The 15,276-nt window shown below is 39.7% G+C and overlaps 1 protein-coding gene across 1 annotated transcript in view; it reads left to right on the forward strand.

Moving 5' to 3' along the window:
• The window catches only part of KCNH7 (potassium voltage-gated channel subfamily H member 7), a 384,158-nt gene that overhangs the window by 286,196 nt on the left and 82,686 nt on the right, over positions 1-15,276 (forward strand). The window contains exon 7 of the mRNA XM_019554564.1: positions 10,259-10,684. Within this exon, the coding sequence (XP_019410109.1) occupies positions 10,259-10,684 (426 nt within the window). The remainder of the gene's footprint in view (positions 1-10,258; positions 10,685-15,276) is intronic.

Raw genomic sequence — 15,276 nt, forward strand, 5'->3', positions numbered from 1 at the left:
TCTTGCGCAAATTATAGCCCTTATTCCCTGATTCAGATGGGGCACTTGGCTGAGGCACTCACTCTGAATCATTAGGTATAATTTGATACGCCGGTGGTGGTTCCCCTGAGGGAGGGAGTGGTGGTGCAGAAGGACTGGGTCCTGAGGAGGTGTCTGATTTATCCTCGCTACTTGTCAGGGTGACCGGAGAGCGAGCCCCATACTCGGCCAATTCAGGATCCCTCCCCCCCCATTAGATTCAGGGATTACAGGCGGTCCTCCTCGGGTCTTTCCTTTAACAACCATCACATGAGACTTTACTAAGCATTTCTTAATCCAAGGTGGCCAACAGTCTATGTAAGGGAACTGATCCCAGTGTTCATTCTGCATAACTATTTCATGGATAGCTATCACTTCTTTTACTACAAAGGATCCTTTTGGGGTCCAGTGGACCCCGAATGTTGGCTACTCAAGTTGACAAAACTTAATTAAATCATCCTTTTTCATCTTCACCCCATAATCTGCCTGCTTTGTAAATTTGCTAAAGTTCTGTAAAACACAACCCAGAGGAGTACTTGAGCTTTCTACACGGGAGCTACCCGCACCCATTTTAATGCCCACAAGAGTGCGCCCAACGCACACCAAATACCAGAAAGCACTCACTAAAGGATCCAAGCCAGGACTGTCCGCAAAAATACCAAATACCAGGCCAAAAGAATCCTCGGAACAAAACCAAATTGAACAAGTCTCTTTGTCCCTGGATCCAGAAACCAAATTGGGCAAGGGGATTCGTATACTCAGGTATCCTAGAGATCTCGATCAGAATGTTGGAATGTGTGTCTGGCATCCTCAGAAACCAAGAATTTTGCACAGGTAGCCTTTAACCTCCCGGGTACCCCGACTCATGTCTCAAACTCCCTGGGCGAGCCCAAAAAGGCGGGTCAGTGCGCATTCCCCGTGACGGCAGGGACGATCCTGTCACTGGGTCCCGGGGTGGTCCAAAGAGCTCCTGACTGGCTCGGCAAATTGTTGCACAAAGGCGGTTCATTTCCCTGGAGGCGCGCTGAGATCACAGACACACAGACATCAGTCGGCACAAAAGGATGTATTTGTTTGCAAACAAAGGTCAGAGAGTGGAACTTTGAAGCTCAAATCACCTCTGGCGAACTAATTGTGTTTGCAAGAGGAATTTATCTTCTCTCATCTGGGCACGTGTGTAGACACAGGAATTCTTGCAGCCTACTTCCGTTTCATACAAACATACATGTAGTTACATCATTACATACATTGCATGTATAGTATAATTAGCTATTTGAGTATACAGGGCGGAGAGGTGAATATGCAACAGCTCATTAAGCATGCTCAAAATCACAAGAGTTCAAAAGTTTATACTCCAAGGCCATACAGTTAAATTCCAGTTTCTGTAATTAGCATGAGAAGAGTCAGGAGGATGGGGGAGAGGAGCCTTGGGCTGTGCATTTCTAACACCACCCTCAAATGAATAAACTCCCAACAGACCAATCCCTCTCAGTCCTGCCCATCCCTAGCCCCACTCTAACTTACTTCAATTCAGCTCCCAGCACCAAAGAATGCTAGTAAAGTGGCACCAGTTGTGGTTTGCGGCTTAGGAAGTAGGAGGAGTTGGCAGGCTTGTAGGGCAGGGCAGGGCAAGGGTAGCTGGTCCACAGGGGAGTTGTCCATCTGGCACTGGGGGATGGTGCTAAAAATACCCCAGTGGTGGGGGACAGAGTAGGAAAAGTGCACCCCTAGGGCTGGGGCATGGCTGGGCTTTCCTAGCCCTGGGGCTGCACTCTGAATCTGTACAGACTTCCAGATAGATTGGTCTAACCATGCCCAATCTAATTTAGTGCACCTCTCAGGTTAACTAAAGTTAGATTGAGCCAGCCATTTTTTAACTGATCTAATCTTCAAGTAACAACTTTACAGTTCAAGACTTAGACTGACTTAACTAGGGATCTAAGTGTAAGGTCCACACCTGGGCAAACTAGGTTAGATTGGGTGGTCCTTTTTCACTTGATCCAATCTAACCTCCTGAACATCTCTATGCACTCTTGGTTTCAGTTTTGGTTGGCAGTACTTTAAAATATCATATATTTTCAGCTGGTGGATGCTGGATTCAGGCATTTCCTTATGCAGTTCTGGCCACAGAGGCTTCGTAGTGATATTCTGAATAGAGACAAAAAGGAAAAAAATTGTCCTTGATATAATTTGATATCTTCAGTGGAGACAGTACACAGGAGAACTGAGAGGTAGGGAGAGGTTACCTCTCAGAAGGAAAGTTCTGTAGAGCTTTGAAATTGTACATCCAATGAAATTGTCAATACAAAACCATCCTTCCTTTTAAACTTGGAAAAATGTTATTTTGTCTTTGAGAGGGGTAAAGGCATTTGAACTGTACATTAATGATTCATGGGACTTGATAATTACAGGAACATAATCTTAGATTCTATGGATGCTTCAGGGTTTTTTTCACATAATGATTTTCTCTATTATTGCTGTTGGCATTATTAATAATGATCTGAAAATTAGCTCAAAACCGCACGTTAAAAAGAAGAGCTAGGGTTACAGATCTAGCTAGTGAGGGATGATGACTGCAACTATAGGGAGTGGCTGGGTTCCAAGCACATTGGGTTAAGTGAGAGAGTCAAAAAAAGATACCAATTTTAGTGTGCTTTACTGAACCATTTTCCCTGTGTGATTTTCCAATAGTTTCTCCTTCAGAAAAGGCTGTTTACGAAGCATTTCATCAAGTACTTCAGCCGTCTGTTTGAATTTCTAATATATGAAATGCTTAGAAGCTTGTGGAAATAAAACATAACAGGACATAGAGGAAATCAGATTACTCTGGCTGTGTCTACACAAGATGCTGGCTGCGCAGCAGTAGCATCGCGTGGCACAAAGCGTGACATGGTGCTACTGCACAATAGTAACAAGGTACTGCGCAGTCAAGAGTCACCTAAAAGCCATTTGGTGACACTACTGTGCAGTTATTCTGGTTACTACACAGTCGTTTAGTACTTGTATTTGCAAGTACTAAATGACTGTGCAGAAACAACTGCACAGTCAGCATCTCATGTAGACGCAGTCTCTTTGGCGCAAATGAAAAATAATTGATGTGAACATTCATATGTAACCTCTTGCTTACTTAAAAAAATAGCATAAAAATTTAGCATTTTAATAGTTATGCCACTCTCTGATCTTTACTGTTATGTAATGAGAACAGCTTAACTCAGCTTTCAGCTGAAGATGTTCAATGTTCAGTTTTATATTTTGATAAAAAACAACCTGAAAGCCAGTATTTCCTGCAAATTTCATTCTGCATCTTCATTTTGCCCATTTATAATAATAACTTGTCTCCATTGCCCACCCAGATAATTATGTTTTGTAGTCAGTAATATTTTTTAGAAGTGTGCCACCTTAATAGTCTTTGTTTCGCATCTGCTGGCTTTAGTTTTCCAGTAAGAATACTTACATTTTCTTTAGACTCTAAATCTCTCAATAGTAAAACAGGTGATAGGTTGCAAACTTTCTTGTCACTGGAGTTTCCCTCTCTCAAACACACATGAAAGATCATCCATCTTAATGTCAGGGCCGTGCGTTAACATAGCTATATCACTGATGACTGGGACTGGATTTACAAGGACTGCTATCACCCCCTGCTGCCAAATCAGAGGGGTGTCAAAATGGTAGTTTTTAGGGAGTCCTTGCTGTGACCACAGCAGCAGCTCCATGTTGCTGTTGTAGTAGGAGTAGCCAGGTGCTGGGACACCTGAGGCCCTTTCAATTCTGCAGGGTAGGTAAGACCCACTCCACCTCCACCCACCCTGCTCTCATCACCTCCCCTCCAGTGCTCAGTGGAAACTCTCTTCCCCCCTGATTGCCTAGCAGGGCTTTGCCCAGGGTGCAAACCTTGCTAGGTATGCCCCTGACCAGGACTTTAGTGATGGAATATTTTTCATTTTATAGAGTATACCCCACGATGATAGTGACAGAAAACTAACAAACATTGAGTCAAGTAGTCCTTTCTTCCATTATTTATGAGGACTATATTTTTAAAATCAACTAAGTGTTTGAGGAGCACAGTGATTGTCATGATCAGTAGGGACCGGGGCTCAGTGGTGACTATAATCCATACTATACATCTGATTGTATTGAGGGAAACTAGATAGAAAAACAGATAAGCACTATGCCAGATAAACACTATACAGTTATGGCTTATTTTTAAGTATATATTTCACTATATATTTCTTATCTGAACACGAGAGGAAAGAACTCCTCAGTTCTAACTCTGACTTGACATTAACTCCTGGGCAAGTCACATAAATTATTTGACCCATTTTTTCCCTTTGGAAACAGGGCATAATAGTTATGCTTGTCTGACTCAGTGTTGCTTTGTGAGCCCGTTAAATACTTATAAAGTCCTTTGCAGATGAAAAATGCTACTTAAGGGGTGGGATTTTTAGTATTGCTTTTATTTTTATTTCTGCTGTGGCAAAAGTAACAACAATATTAAAAGTATGAAAAGATATATAATTTTTAGTATACTCTTAATATAGGCTGAAAGTGATAAATACCAGGTTCCATAATGAGATGCATTTTACATCTATGAAAATTTTATCTATTTATTTTATTAACTAAAGTCCCTGTCATCCTGATAAGCACAGGAGTCTTAAAGGTAAAATTCATTAATGAAGGTTAAGTTTGCAGATGTGCAATAATTTTGACCAGCAAGTAGCCTGTCAATACATAAGAAACCATAGACCATTTTTTGTACGTGCCATATTTTACAGCATACAGTTTTACGGTTGCACATTAATTGCAGCAATGTACCATACATTTCTAATGGAAAAAACCTTCAGTATATATTCACTGTAATGACAAGCTTATGTAGACACACACTCCATAATTAGATGTACTGAAGCACCATCATGAATAGCTAAATTATTAGACTTTGCACTTATCATACTTTTGCACCTGCTTTGAATAAAATAGACCTTGACAATAAAAACTGGCAGTATCATGCCTTTCATACAGTGTTAGAATATGTAGCTATTACAAACCTAAGCAATACCTTAAATATATATATTTTAATGTTTCATTATGATATTCAGGGTAGATGGTTTATGATTTATTATTTCACTATTACAGTCCTTCGATTTCCCTACTATTCCTTTTCTTTTTTTAACCATAGGCACTTGTGTCTTTCTTAAATTGTACTGTAAAACAGGGCCATCTTAGAGATTTTTGGAGGCTCTGGATGCCCTGGGCACAGTGTTGATTTGAGACCTCCACACGTTTGATCCTGTCGCAGTTATTTCAGTGATTGTGTCAGCACACACAGGCATAGTCAGAGGTTCACATATTTTGAATTTTGCTGCATTAGTATCATAGAAATCACAGAAAAGTAGAGTTGGAAGGAGCCTTCAGAGGTCTAGCCCAACCACTTTCTTGAAGCAGGATCATCCCTATCCAAATCATCCTGTACAAATCCATTGTCTTCCCGATTAGCAAAACTATGCAGTCAACCCAGACACAACCATAAGCCATATATCCTAACCTGCCACAAATAAAGCAGGAAGACCATGGTGGCTAAAATCCAGCTGCTGCAAAGGTTGTTAAATACTCTCAAGGGTCATGTCCAGATGAGTGCACACATGCAGTTTGTGGGGCTGCAGACCTATCTGCAGTACCACAAACCATACACACTGCACATGCAGGCATTTGCCACACTGCTAATTCTCAGTGCAGTGGGGTTTTTTGACACCAGGAAATCTCAGTATAAAAAAAATACCTATGCCTGAAAGAAGTGTGCTGAGCAACCCTTGCAAAGCCAGCAGGCCAAGGCACTTTAGGGAGCCCACCCCTGCCCCAGCCCTGGTACCATCTGTGGGCAAGGCAAGAGCCCCCAAGGGGACACTTACCTGCCTGTACACAAATGCCAGGCGCTTGGGGAATAAGCAGGAGGAGCTCGTCCTCCTGCTTAACACAAATAATTATGACATCATAGGGATAACAGAGACCGGTGGGACTCCACCCATGACTGGACCACAGGTATAGATGGCTATACCTTGTATAGGAGGGATCGAGTAGATAAAAGGGGCGGGGGTGTAGCTCTCTATGTTAAGGAAAGCTACACGTCCCTGCAAGCTGATGTTGGTGACCAGGGTGGACAACTGGAGACCCTCTGGGTTAAAATCTGTGGGGAACACAGCACAGGAGACACAACGGTGGGAGTCTACTACAGAGGCAGAGGCTGGAGTGAAATTCCCAGACAATCTGGCTTTGCACCTAGTGCTTTAGGCATACCAATTTCCTTCCTCTAGGAGGAAGGAAACCATGTATCAAAAGAATCATATAGTTCATAATATTCCTACAAAAAGAGCTTAATGTTTTTCTGAGAAGATCACCACATGAGGGTAAGGTGTCTACGGAAGATAAACTGTCAGGTGTAAACCTGCTATGTGGTATCTGCACACACAGCTTTTTAGTATATCTCCTGGTTCTTCACTGGAAGTCACTGCTCCTGCTCAGGAATTTCTTGGACAGCAAATATTGGGACTTCCCAATCATATTGAGGTTTTTCCTGAGGAAACAGACCTTAGAATTCTGCAAAGAGAGACAACTCATTCCTGGGGAATCTGTCTCTTAGAGTTCCTTCACCAGAAATTCGATCATGTTTTAAATAGTGAAGTCTAAGATAATATGTCCTTTCTTTTTTGAAATCCCTTATGTTACGGCAACCTAGATGATTGTCTGCTTTGCTTTTGCCTAACTGAATTTGCTATTACTCACAAACTAGCACTCTGCCTAAATACATTTTAACTCCCAGCGTGACTACTGTATTATGTCAAGAAGACTAAATGCAACTACCAGAGAGCGCAAAGAAGGATAAGGTTAGGCTCTATTGCTATGATAGGCTCCCATTATTTCAGTGATATTATCCAGAACCTGACTGCTTATTACTAGGGTAAAGTCATTTAAGAAATATGTCCCCAGATTTGATGCATTTGTTTAATGTATTTCACATTGAAATGGGATTTCAGAATAACCAATTATCTTAATCCAAAGGGAGCAGGTAAAAAGTGAAGATGACTCAGAAAGAAGTACATAATGAGGATGTATTAAACAACTCTAAATATGTTAGGCAAGTTTTTCAACTTATGTAAGTTGCCCTAGGTTCATCTGAATCAATGTAACTATCCTAATTTACATCAGGAAATGATCAGCTGTGAATGGGATGGAAAGAAAGATGTGGGAGAAGTTGTATGTCAGAACTAGGGTTCTTAGCTAAGTGGAGAAGTGCTAAGTGTAAGTGCTCAAAAATTCATAAAACGTCTGTTTCCAAATCAAAAGGATCTTTTGCACTATTACTGCTGGCAAAATATATCAGTTGACACCTGGGTGGATTTTGTCACTTTAACCACATACATTATTGCTTACTTGCCCTTACCTTCCACCACAGTGTGAAATAGCATTTCATCAAAGTTTCATAATGACAGCCATAAAAGTATGTTAAAAAAGAAATGTCTTTCCACTGTGTGTGATTTTAACTAAATAGATGTGTGCTCTCATTAAGTAGTCTACCATAAATATCTAGGAAAGTAGTGTTGTCTCCTCTATAGTCTGTTACGTGAAGATTTCAGCAGAGATATTTAACACTTTGCAAGCATGATAGACTTAATATAAGTTGGAGTAGACTTGGTGCTCATAGTATAAAGCAGTCTTTTGAAAAGTAATTTCTTGTCTCAGTATCCAAGCAAATTTAATTAGTGGAAGAGTTTTATTAAACATTTTTTTCCCATGTGATGAATTTTATTAGCATGTTAATCCTTAGGAAAATGTAAAGCTTCTCAAAATTCTGGATGGATACCTGAGGAAACATTAGTCCTCTCTTTATGAAGGAAGTCCCCCTAGCTGGGTCTACACAAGATGCTGACTGTGCAGTTGTTACTGTACTTGTGTATGCAAGTACTAAATGACTGTACAGTAACCGGTATTACTGAGCATCACCAAACGGCTTTTTGATGATGCTGACTGAGCAGTAGCTTGTAACTGCTATGTAGTAATGTCATGTCTCATTTTGTGCCACGTGATACTGGTGTACAGTAGGAATGAGCTACTGCACAGCCAGCATCTCGTGTAGACACAGCCCCTGAATACACAGACTGGGCATACCTACATGTTCATTAATGCACTTTTGCTCCTGCACATTAAATTTAGTACCTCTAATATGAGGTACAGTACTAAATAAATGCTCATTAGGCTGCCCTAAAGCACAGTAGTGAAAGCAAACCCTTTTTTAGTGATGCTTCATGTGCAGTAACCTATTTTCACTGCACATTAGTGTATCAGCATGATTTTTGACATGACACTTTATCTCATGCACAGTAAAATAGGCTACTGCACATTAAAGCACACATGTTGGTGCACCCACTCAGACATAAGGAAAAGAGGTATAAGGTCTCATCAAATAAAATGCTGAGGATCTGAGATGGCTAGGACTGCTTCAGAAACTGCAACGACTCCAATTCAGCTTGCTATCAACAAATGTTTCTAAAATACAAAAGTACAGCTGGCCCCATTAGTTAAGTGCAAATCCTAACTAAAATATAAATAATAAATAAACAACCTCTACCATGACCACACACAATGCTTAATGGCTGCTTGAAGGTGTTATATAATGTTTTGGATGGCTTCATCATTCTCTGCTCTACTTTTCAGAGCGGTAGTTGGGTTATTAATTTTGGTATTCTTGCAATATTTTCACAGCAAGTTCTTACTGAAAAACTAGTTCCACGACACAAAGGATCCTGAATGTTATAAAACACCACTGGAGAGTTAAACACAAATGGATATACAAACATGATTTAAAGGACTATATTTGGGAGGAAGGAGCCACACTTTAATCTTAGAGCAGCTAAAACTGAAAGTTCAAATCTTACATTTTTATTTCAAAACCGAAAGAAAATGAAAGTCCCTAGTGTTGATTGAAGGGTCTTACTCCCCAGTCCCAGGATTTAATTCCACCTGTGTTTTTATTTTAAAATGAGTACTTTTTAAGATTTGATTTCTAGACATGTAATAAATATTATTCTACAGATAGCTGGGGAATAAAGAAAGGTCATTGATGAAGGGAATGCATGGAGATTTCTTCTTGTTTTTGTCACTGCTTCAGATTTGCCCAAGTGGGTAGTAACTGAAAGTTATTACCATCTGATGGCTGTTCATTGGCTTGTGTAAGATGAAGTGCTGGCCTGAATCCTGTAGGAATTGAATAAGTGCTTACAGTACAGCTGATGATAATTAGCATCACCGTTGGCAACCTCAGTAAAACAGAGTAGGGACTGAATAGAGATGAAAAATTATTTTACCTTCTTCTTCTTAAAAGTTGTTTTCTTCATGCCAGTAGAGGTGCAATGAGGGGAGGCTTATATTAATGCTCCACACTAAACTTTCCTTTGCAGAAATCAAAGACTTCAGCCACCAGGTCTGTTAATCTGGAAATTCATATAAACATTATAATTCCCTTAAAATAAATTTCAAAGTCTAATTTAGACAAGTACACCAAATGAAATCAGCTTTTCAACAGAACTACAGCCATGTTTGTAAATGAATGCAAGGTATTTTTAGACATTGATAGTATTGTATTGTATAGTATTGTAGTATAGTATTGTAGCAAAACTGTGGCATGTTACATCTCTGAAATAATTCTGCCATACCAGCCTTTGTTGTACAATAAGTACAAACATGGTAATATTCATCCATGGAGTGAAAGTAAGTGCAAAGTTTCCCATACAACTCAAGCCCCTCGTGGCATACTTATATATCCCATCCATGTTGCGGGGAGAGTCTTTGTACAGGCTGATAAAAAAGCTGATAAAAAAGTTTCCATGGTGTGAACCAAGGGAAAAAATAACGAGTTCTATGATTATGCAGATCTTTTGACCACACCACCTCACAAGACATAGACATACATTTATTCAGACATGCAAGTGTTTGCAGAATCAGAATTTAAGGAACTGATCCTCCAGTTTTTGTGTACGCAAAATTTTCAGTGGAGTTACTGAAACTCAATGGAAACCATCATCTTCTCAGAAATTTTGACTGTAGGAAGACCCCTGGTGTCCAAGCCTCTTCATACAAATTATACAACACAACTTAAGTACTTCATTATATTTTCTATATCTTAAAAAAAAACAACTTACAGATGTTATGTTATAATTAGTTAACCATTTATATTTTCTGTTTCTTGTTTTAGGTTCTATCCTTAGGAGCAGATGTCCTACCAGAATACAAACTCCAAACACCTCGCATCAACAAGTTCACTATATTGCACTACAGTCCTTTCAAAGCAGTCTGGGATTGGCTCATTTTGTTGCTGGTAATATATACCGCCATATTCACCCCTTACTCTGCAGCTTTCCTTCTGAATGACAGTGAGGAACAGAAGAGACAGGAGTGTGGATATTCTTGCAGCCCACTGAATGTGGTAGACTTAATTGTGGATATTATGTTTATCATTGACATTTTAATAAACTTCAGAACAACATATGTAAACCAGAATGAAGAAGTGGTAAGTGACCCAGCAAGAATAGCAATTCACTATTTCAAAGGCTGGTTCCTAATTGACATGGTTGCTGCAATACCTTTTGACCTGCTGATTTTTGGATCTGGCTCTGATGAGGTAAGCCAAAGTAAATAAACAGTGTTTTCTCCACAACTGTTTACTATGATGTGATAATCTACTGTTCCATAATTTTCCTTTACAAAATATTTTGTTAATAATCTCCCAAGGAAAATAATAGGAGTCTAAACACTTAGGACTTATAAATTAAACTGGCCAAATATTACTAAAATACAATGTGCGAGAGAAGTTTTCCTTGGGAGGAAAACAAGCTGCATGATCCAATCAGGTATTTTTCCATCTCAAGATTGTATAAATGCAATCTTTTTATAAATGTCTTTGCAAGTAGGTACAAAGTACCATAGTGTAAATCAGGGGTAACCAATCTGTGGCATACTTGCCACAAGTCTGTGCATGGTATGCAACAGAGCAGGGAGGGGACATGCAGCATAGTAGTAGATAAGGCAGGAAGCAGCACAGCAGTTCAGGCAGGGTGCACAGGGCAGGAAACAGCAAGCACAACAGCAGATGGGGTGGGGAGGGTATCAGAGTGGTGCTTGGGGAAAAAGGCAGCCAAAAAGTTTGGCCCCCACTAATGCAAATCCTACTCTCTTCCATTTGGTGTACGTTAGACTTGCTAAAGCGATGTCAAGTCAGCTATGCTGCTTTATATCAGCTAAAGAGCGGACTCAGGTTTTTCAACAAAGACAGAAACTTCTAAAATAATTTGAGAAAAATAAACCCAAGAAAATTTGGAATTTAACCTTGCCAAATTGACAATTCTAATGACTAATGTGCTCAACCTACTCAAAGAACAAGTTAACAATGTGTGCATCACATGCATTTGAAAACTGCCCAAAGGTGTATAAAACACACACTATTTTGTGGATGTCTGACCCAGTTCTGCCTCCTTCCAAGGAGTTTTTATTTAATTTAAGAAAGGCTAAAGTTGTAATGTAGTTTGTGATGAAACTTGAACTGACAAGTAGAAAATGCTTTTCTGTGGGAAGTAGAATACAGCAGTTAAAAAAAGCAACAAATCTAGCAAAATAGTATGTTACATAGGCTTCACAAAGGATATGATAAATCTACTTTTTCATAATGCAATTTTGCACATTTTGACATAAAGAAAACTGAAAGTTTTATGGACAATGTGTTAATTGTTAAGGGAGAAGTGAAGGATGAAAAATATACATTCATCATCAATAATTATAGCATGAAACTTATTGATCTGACCATGTACTTTCAGTGTCATTATATGGAGACTGTTATTCATCCATTACACAAAAGGCAAAAATGTGCTGTAGGTCTGAAATAGCTCCTTTAATATAAAAGAAAAGCCACAATGGGAAGTAACCAAAGGAAATCCTCCATGAGAGAACACAATTTGTGTCTCTCTCCTGGTACTCTAATAAATTCTGAGTTTGGCCAGCATAGCTATGTTCCCAGACCCAGTTTTTAGAAACAGAAATAAACAAGTATTTAAGAACCTGCAGGAATCTAATGGCATCACTGTCATAATGACATGCACTTCTAAGATGGAGTGATTCTTTTAAAGTCCTACAAAATTTCAGAAGTAAACAAATGTTGCCTGTCGGTTTTCTTACTCCTATTTCATAAGTTGTTCATTAGGAATCTGGTTTTTTCCCCCCATTTCCTCCTTTTTTGTGACTAGGACGTTGTGGTGATGTGTAAAATATAAAATAAGAGAAAGGGAAACAGGGTCCCAATGGACCCACTCTAATGTCTCACTGAAGTCAGTAGAACGATCCCAATTGATTTCAGTGCAAGTAGACACAAAAGGGAAAATGTGAAGCCTGGAGATGTGCACAGGGAATATAATTAGTAGAGTTTTTTGGGAAAGAATGCAATCAAGAGAGATGACTATTTAAAGAAGTGAACAAAATGTGACTTGTCTGTCCCATTACTGCCAAAGAGCTTGTCTGTGAAATAGGAAAAACCCAAAAAGGCAGGGACAGAGCACCAACATTATCTGCTCACCTTCTACATTCATCACATTTAGCTGGGGTCAGTCTCCTATATTTCTTCTAGGCTTGCACTGTCTATAAGTAGCACCTGGAAGGAAGAGGAGGCAAAAAGGGTAGCACTGATAGCACAGCTATTTTATGGCAGTGGCACTGCTAGCAACCTGGACCAATTTTCTCCACGTAGTGTAGGGAGATGAAAAGAGCGAAGCTGAGGAAGAGGCTGCAGAGAGTCCATGAAGAGAGAAAAAAGTGACTGTATAGATGTTTCCATCTCTGCTCCTCCACCTGTTTCCTTCTGAAAATTATCTAGTGACTCCTCTATTCTGCAGAAAAAGTATTTAAGAGTCAGGAGATGTAGAGAAGCAAGGAAGGAATGGATATAAATGCCTGATACAAAGCCGCTTGAAGTCAAAGGCGAGGCTCCCAAAGCTATTTGAATTTGGCCCTAAGTGTTACACTTCTCCCTTATTTATAAGTCTTCTGCAGGAAACATTGCAGGTTGTTAGATACAGCTGTGATGGGCACTATATAAGCATCCAAAACAGATAGAATAGCAGCAGGCAAAAGGACTAAAGAAACTGAGTACCTGCCTAATAAAACCTGCAACAGTAAAGATTGGGATTTACTTCTTATGGCAGACATAATGAAATTAGTTACCTGTTTATTTCAACTATCCCTTCTAGTATTCTGAACTTTTTTAGTAAAATCTAGTCAGTTTTGTCTGAGAAACAATTAAACTCAGTACTACTTAGCCAGTCTAGCATATCTTTTCAATAAACTCCCATTCGTAACGCTGATTAGACCAGTAGTTTTGCTGGGTAAAAGTCCAAGCATCCAAGAGTTTACAGTAGTTTTGTTCTTTGCTTTTATGAGTATATTTATACAGTGATCTCTTTCTAATAGCTCAGTGCAAGATACATTTTAAATGGACAGTGCTTCATTTTAATGGTTTAATAGACATTTTCAGTCATGGTGGTGCCTTTGTCCTGAAAATCTTCTCCCCGTCTTCTCCCATTATCTAGAGTTTTTTCAGATAGGTCCCCTGCTAACAATTGTATGGGACATCCTTTTTTTATTAAACCACATCAGTTCTAAGGAGAGCTCCATGTGTGCTCACCCAGCTTTAGCAAATCCAGAGCTCCAACTGTGCCTCAAAAGGGCAGAAGATAATAATCAAAATACCACATGTAGCACTGTCTGAAGTCTTCTATTTGTGCCTTAGCTTCTCAATACAGGAAACTACTAGAGTGAGAGCAGTTAAGCTTCCATTTCCAAAATGAGGAACTAATATAATGTAAAATAAACCTTTTCAGTTTAAATAGATTCTTAGCACAACATGATTAACGCTAACTGTGCACCATTGCCTCTTCTGTTTATTTTGGATGTTGACTTGTCCACAGCACTTCAGGAGGTAAAAGGACTTGCACAATTTTTGCCCTTTGCTCCTCTAATAGTTTATTTTTAAGCTTGCTGCTATGTTTATAGAGTCTGGCCTCAAGTTTAGCCAGTATAGAGCCAGTTATATTTAGCCAGTAATTTTAGTCAGTTTAGAGCTGCAAGTATATTTTTCTGTGTGGTCCATGCAAATAGGCCATGTTCCTACATGGTCTCAGTGACTGAATCATCAGTTGTATTAACTAGATATAAAACAGATGCAAGCATTTGTAAGACTATTTAGGCTTCTTTTCCTGCCTTATTTTCCCTTTGTAAATCAGATAAAAGAAGAGCTAAAATATAACACTGAAAGGGCCATCGTCAATTAGTAACAAAAAGTAAGGAAAAAAGGATGACTAACAATGAAGATGTGAATCAATGAAAACACAGGACATTTGTTCTACTCTAAACTTTGAATTAATTAACTCTTACCTCACCCTGCTAAAACTGTCAGGCCAGGCCTCTCTTGGTCTACCATCTGGTGCCCTGTAAACCAGTACAGCCGATTCCATGATCAGGTTGTCAGAAACTAAACTGGCAACCCCACTTGAGCTAGCTTGGGTCAGGATGGTGTATGGACACCCAGCAGGACTAAGAACAAGACCTGTCAGAGGGTGAATGAGCTCCCTGGAAGCTAACAGCCATCTATCTGTACCTGGAGAGGACATGGATTGGATACCACCAGGTCACTTTAGTTGTGGGGATTCTTTGGGTAAACTCATGAGGGTTGTTGCAGCTGCCTCAGCACTAACATGACTTGACTCACCCTGCTAAATAATATATTTATATTATGGTTTGATGAGCTCTGAGAAGAATCAGTGTGCTCAGTGAAAAAGGCAGGCAGAGGGTTCTGATTCCCACTCCACAAGTCAAATAGGCAGACTCTACTGTCTTCCTTTTGGCCAGGGTAAGACCAAGCTCCACATACCACCAGAAAGGATAACATCATGCAAAGTCACACGGGGTGCATCTGCACATGTGCTTTACTGTGGAGTTGACTAATTAACATCACAGTGAACTAATTAACAGTGCTGTAGGATAGTACTGTTTGGGATTGTACTTCTTACAGTGAAGTACTTTACTGTGGTAAAATATACATGTAGATGGTGAACAGGGCCAGCTGGGGGCTTGCTCCACCCCAGCTCAAATTGCTGCTGTCCCAGGTGCATGAGTAGATGCTCTGCCTGGAAGCAGTTGACTCAGTTGCGAACTGCTCCAGAGTTTACTGCA

The sequence above is a fragment of the Crocodylus porosus genome, unplaced genomic scaffold (assembly GCF_001723895.1).
Source record: "Crocodylus porosus isolate Cpor-Errol unplaced genomic scaffold, CroPor_comp1, whole genome shotgun sequence".
Taxonomy (NCBI): domain Eukaryota; kingdom Metazoa; phylum Chordata; order Crocodylia; family Crocodylidae; genus Crocodylus; species Crocodylus porosus.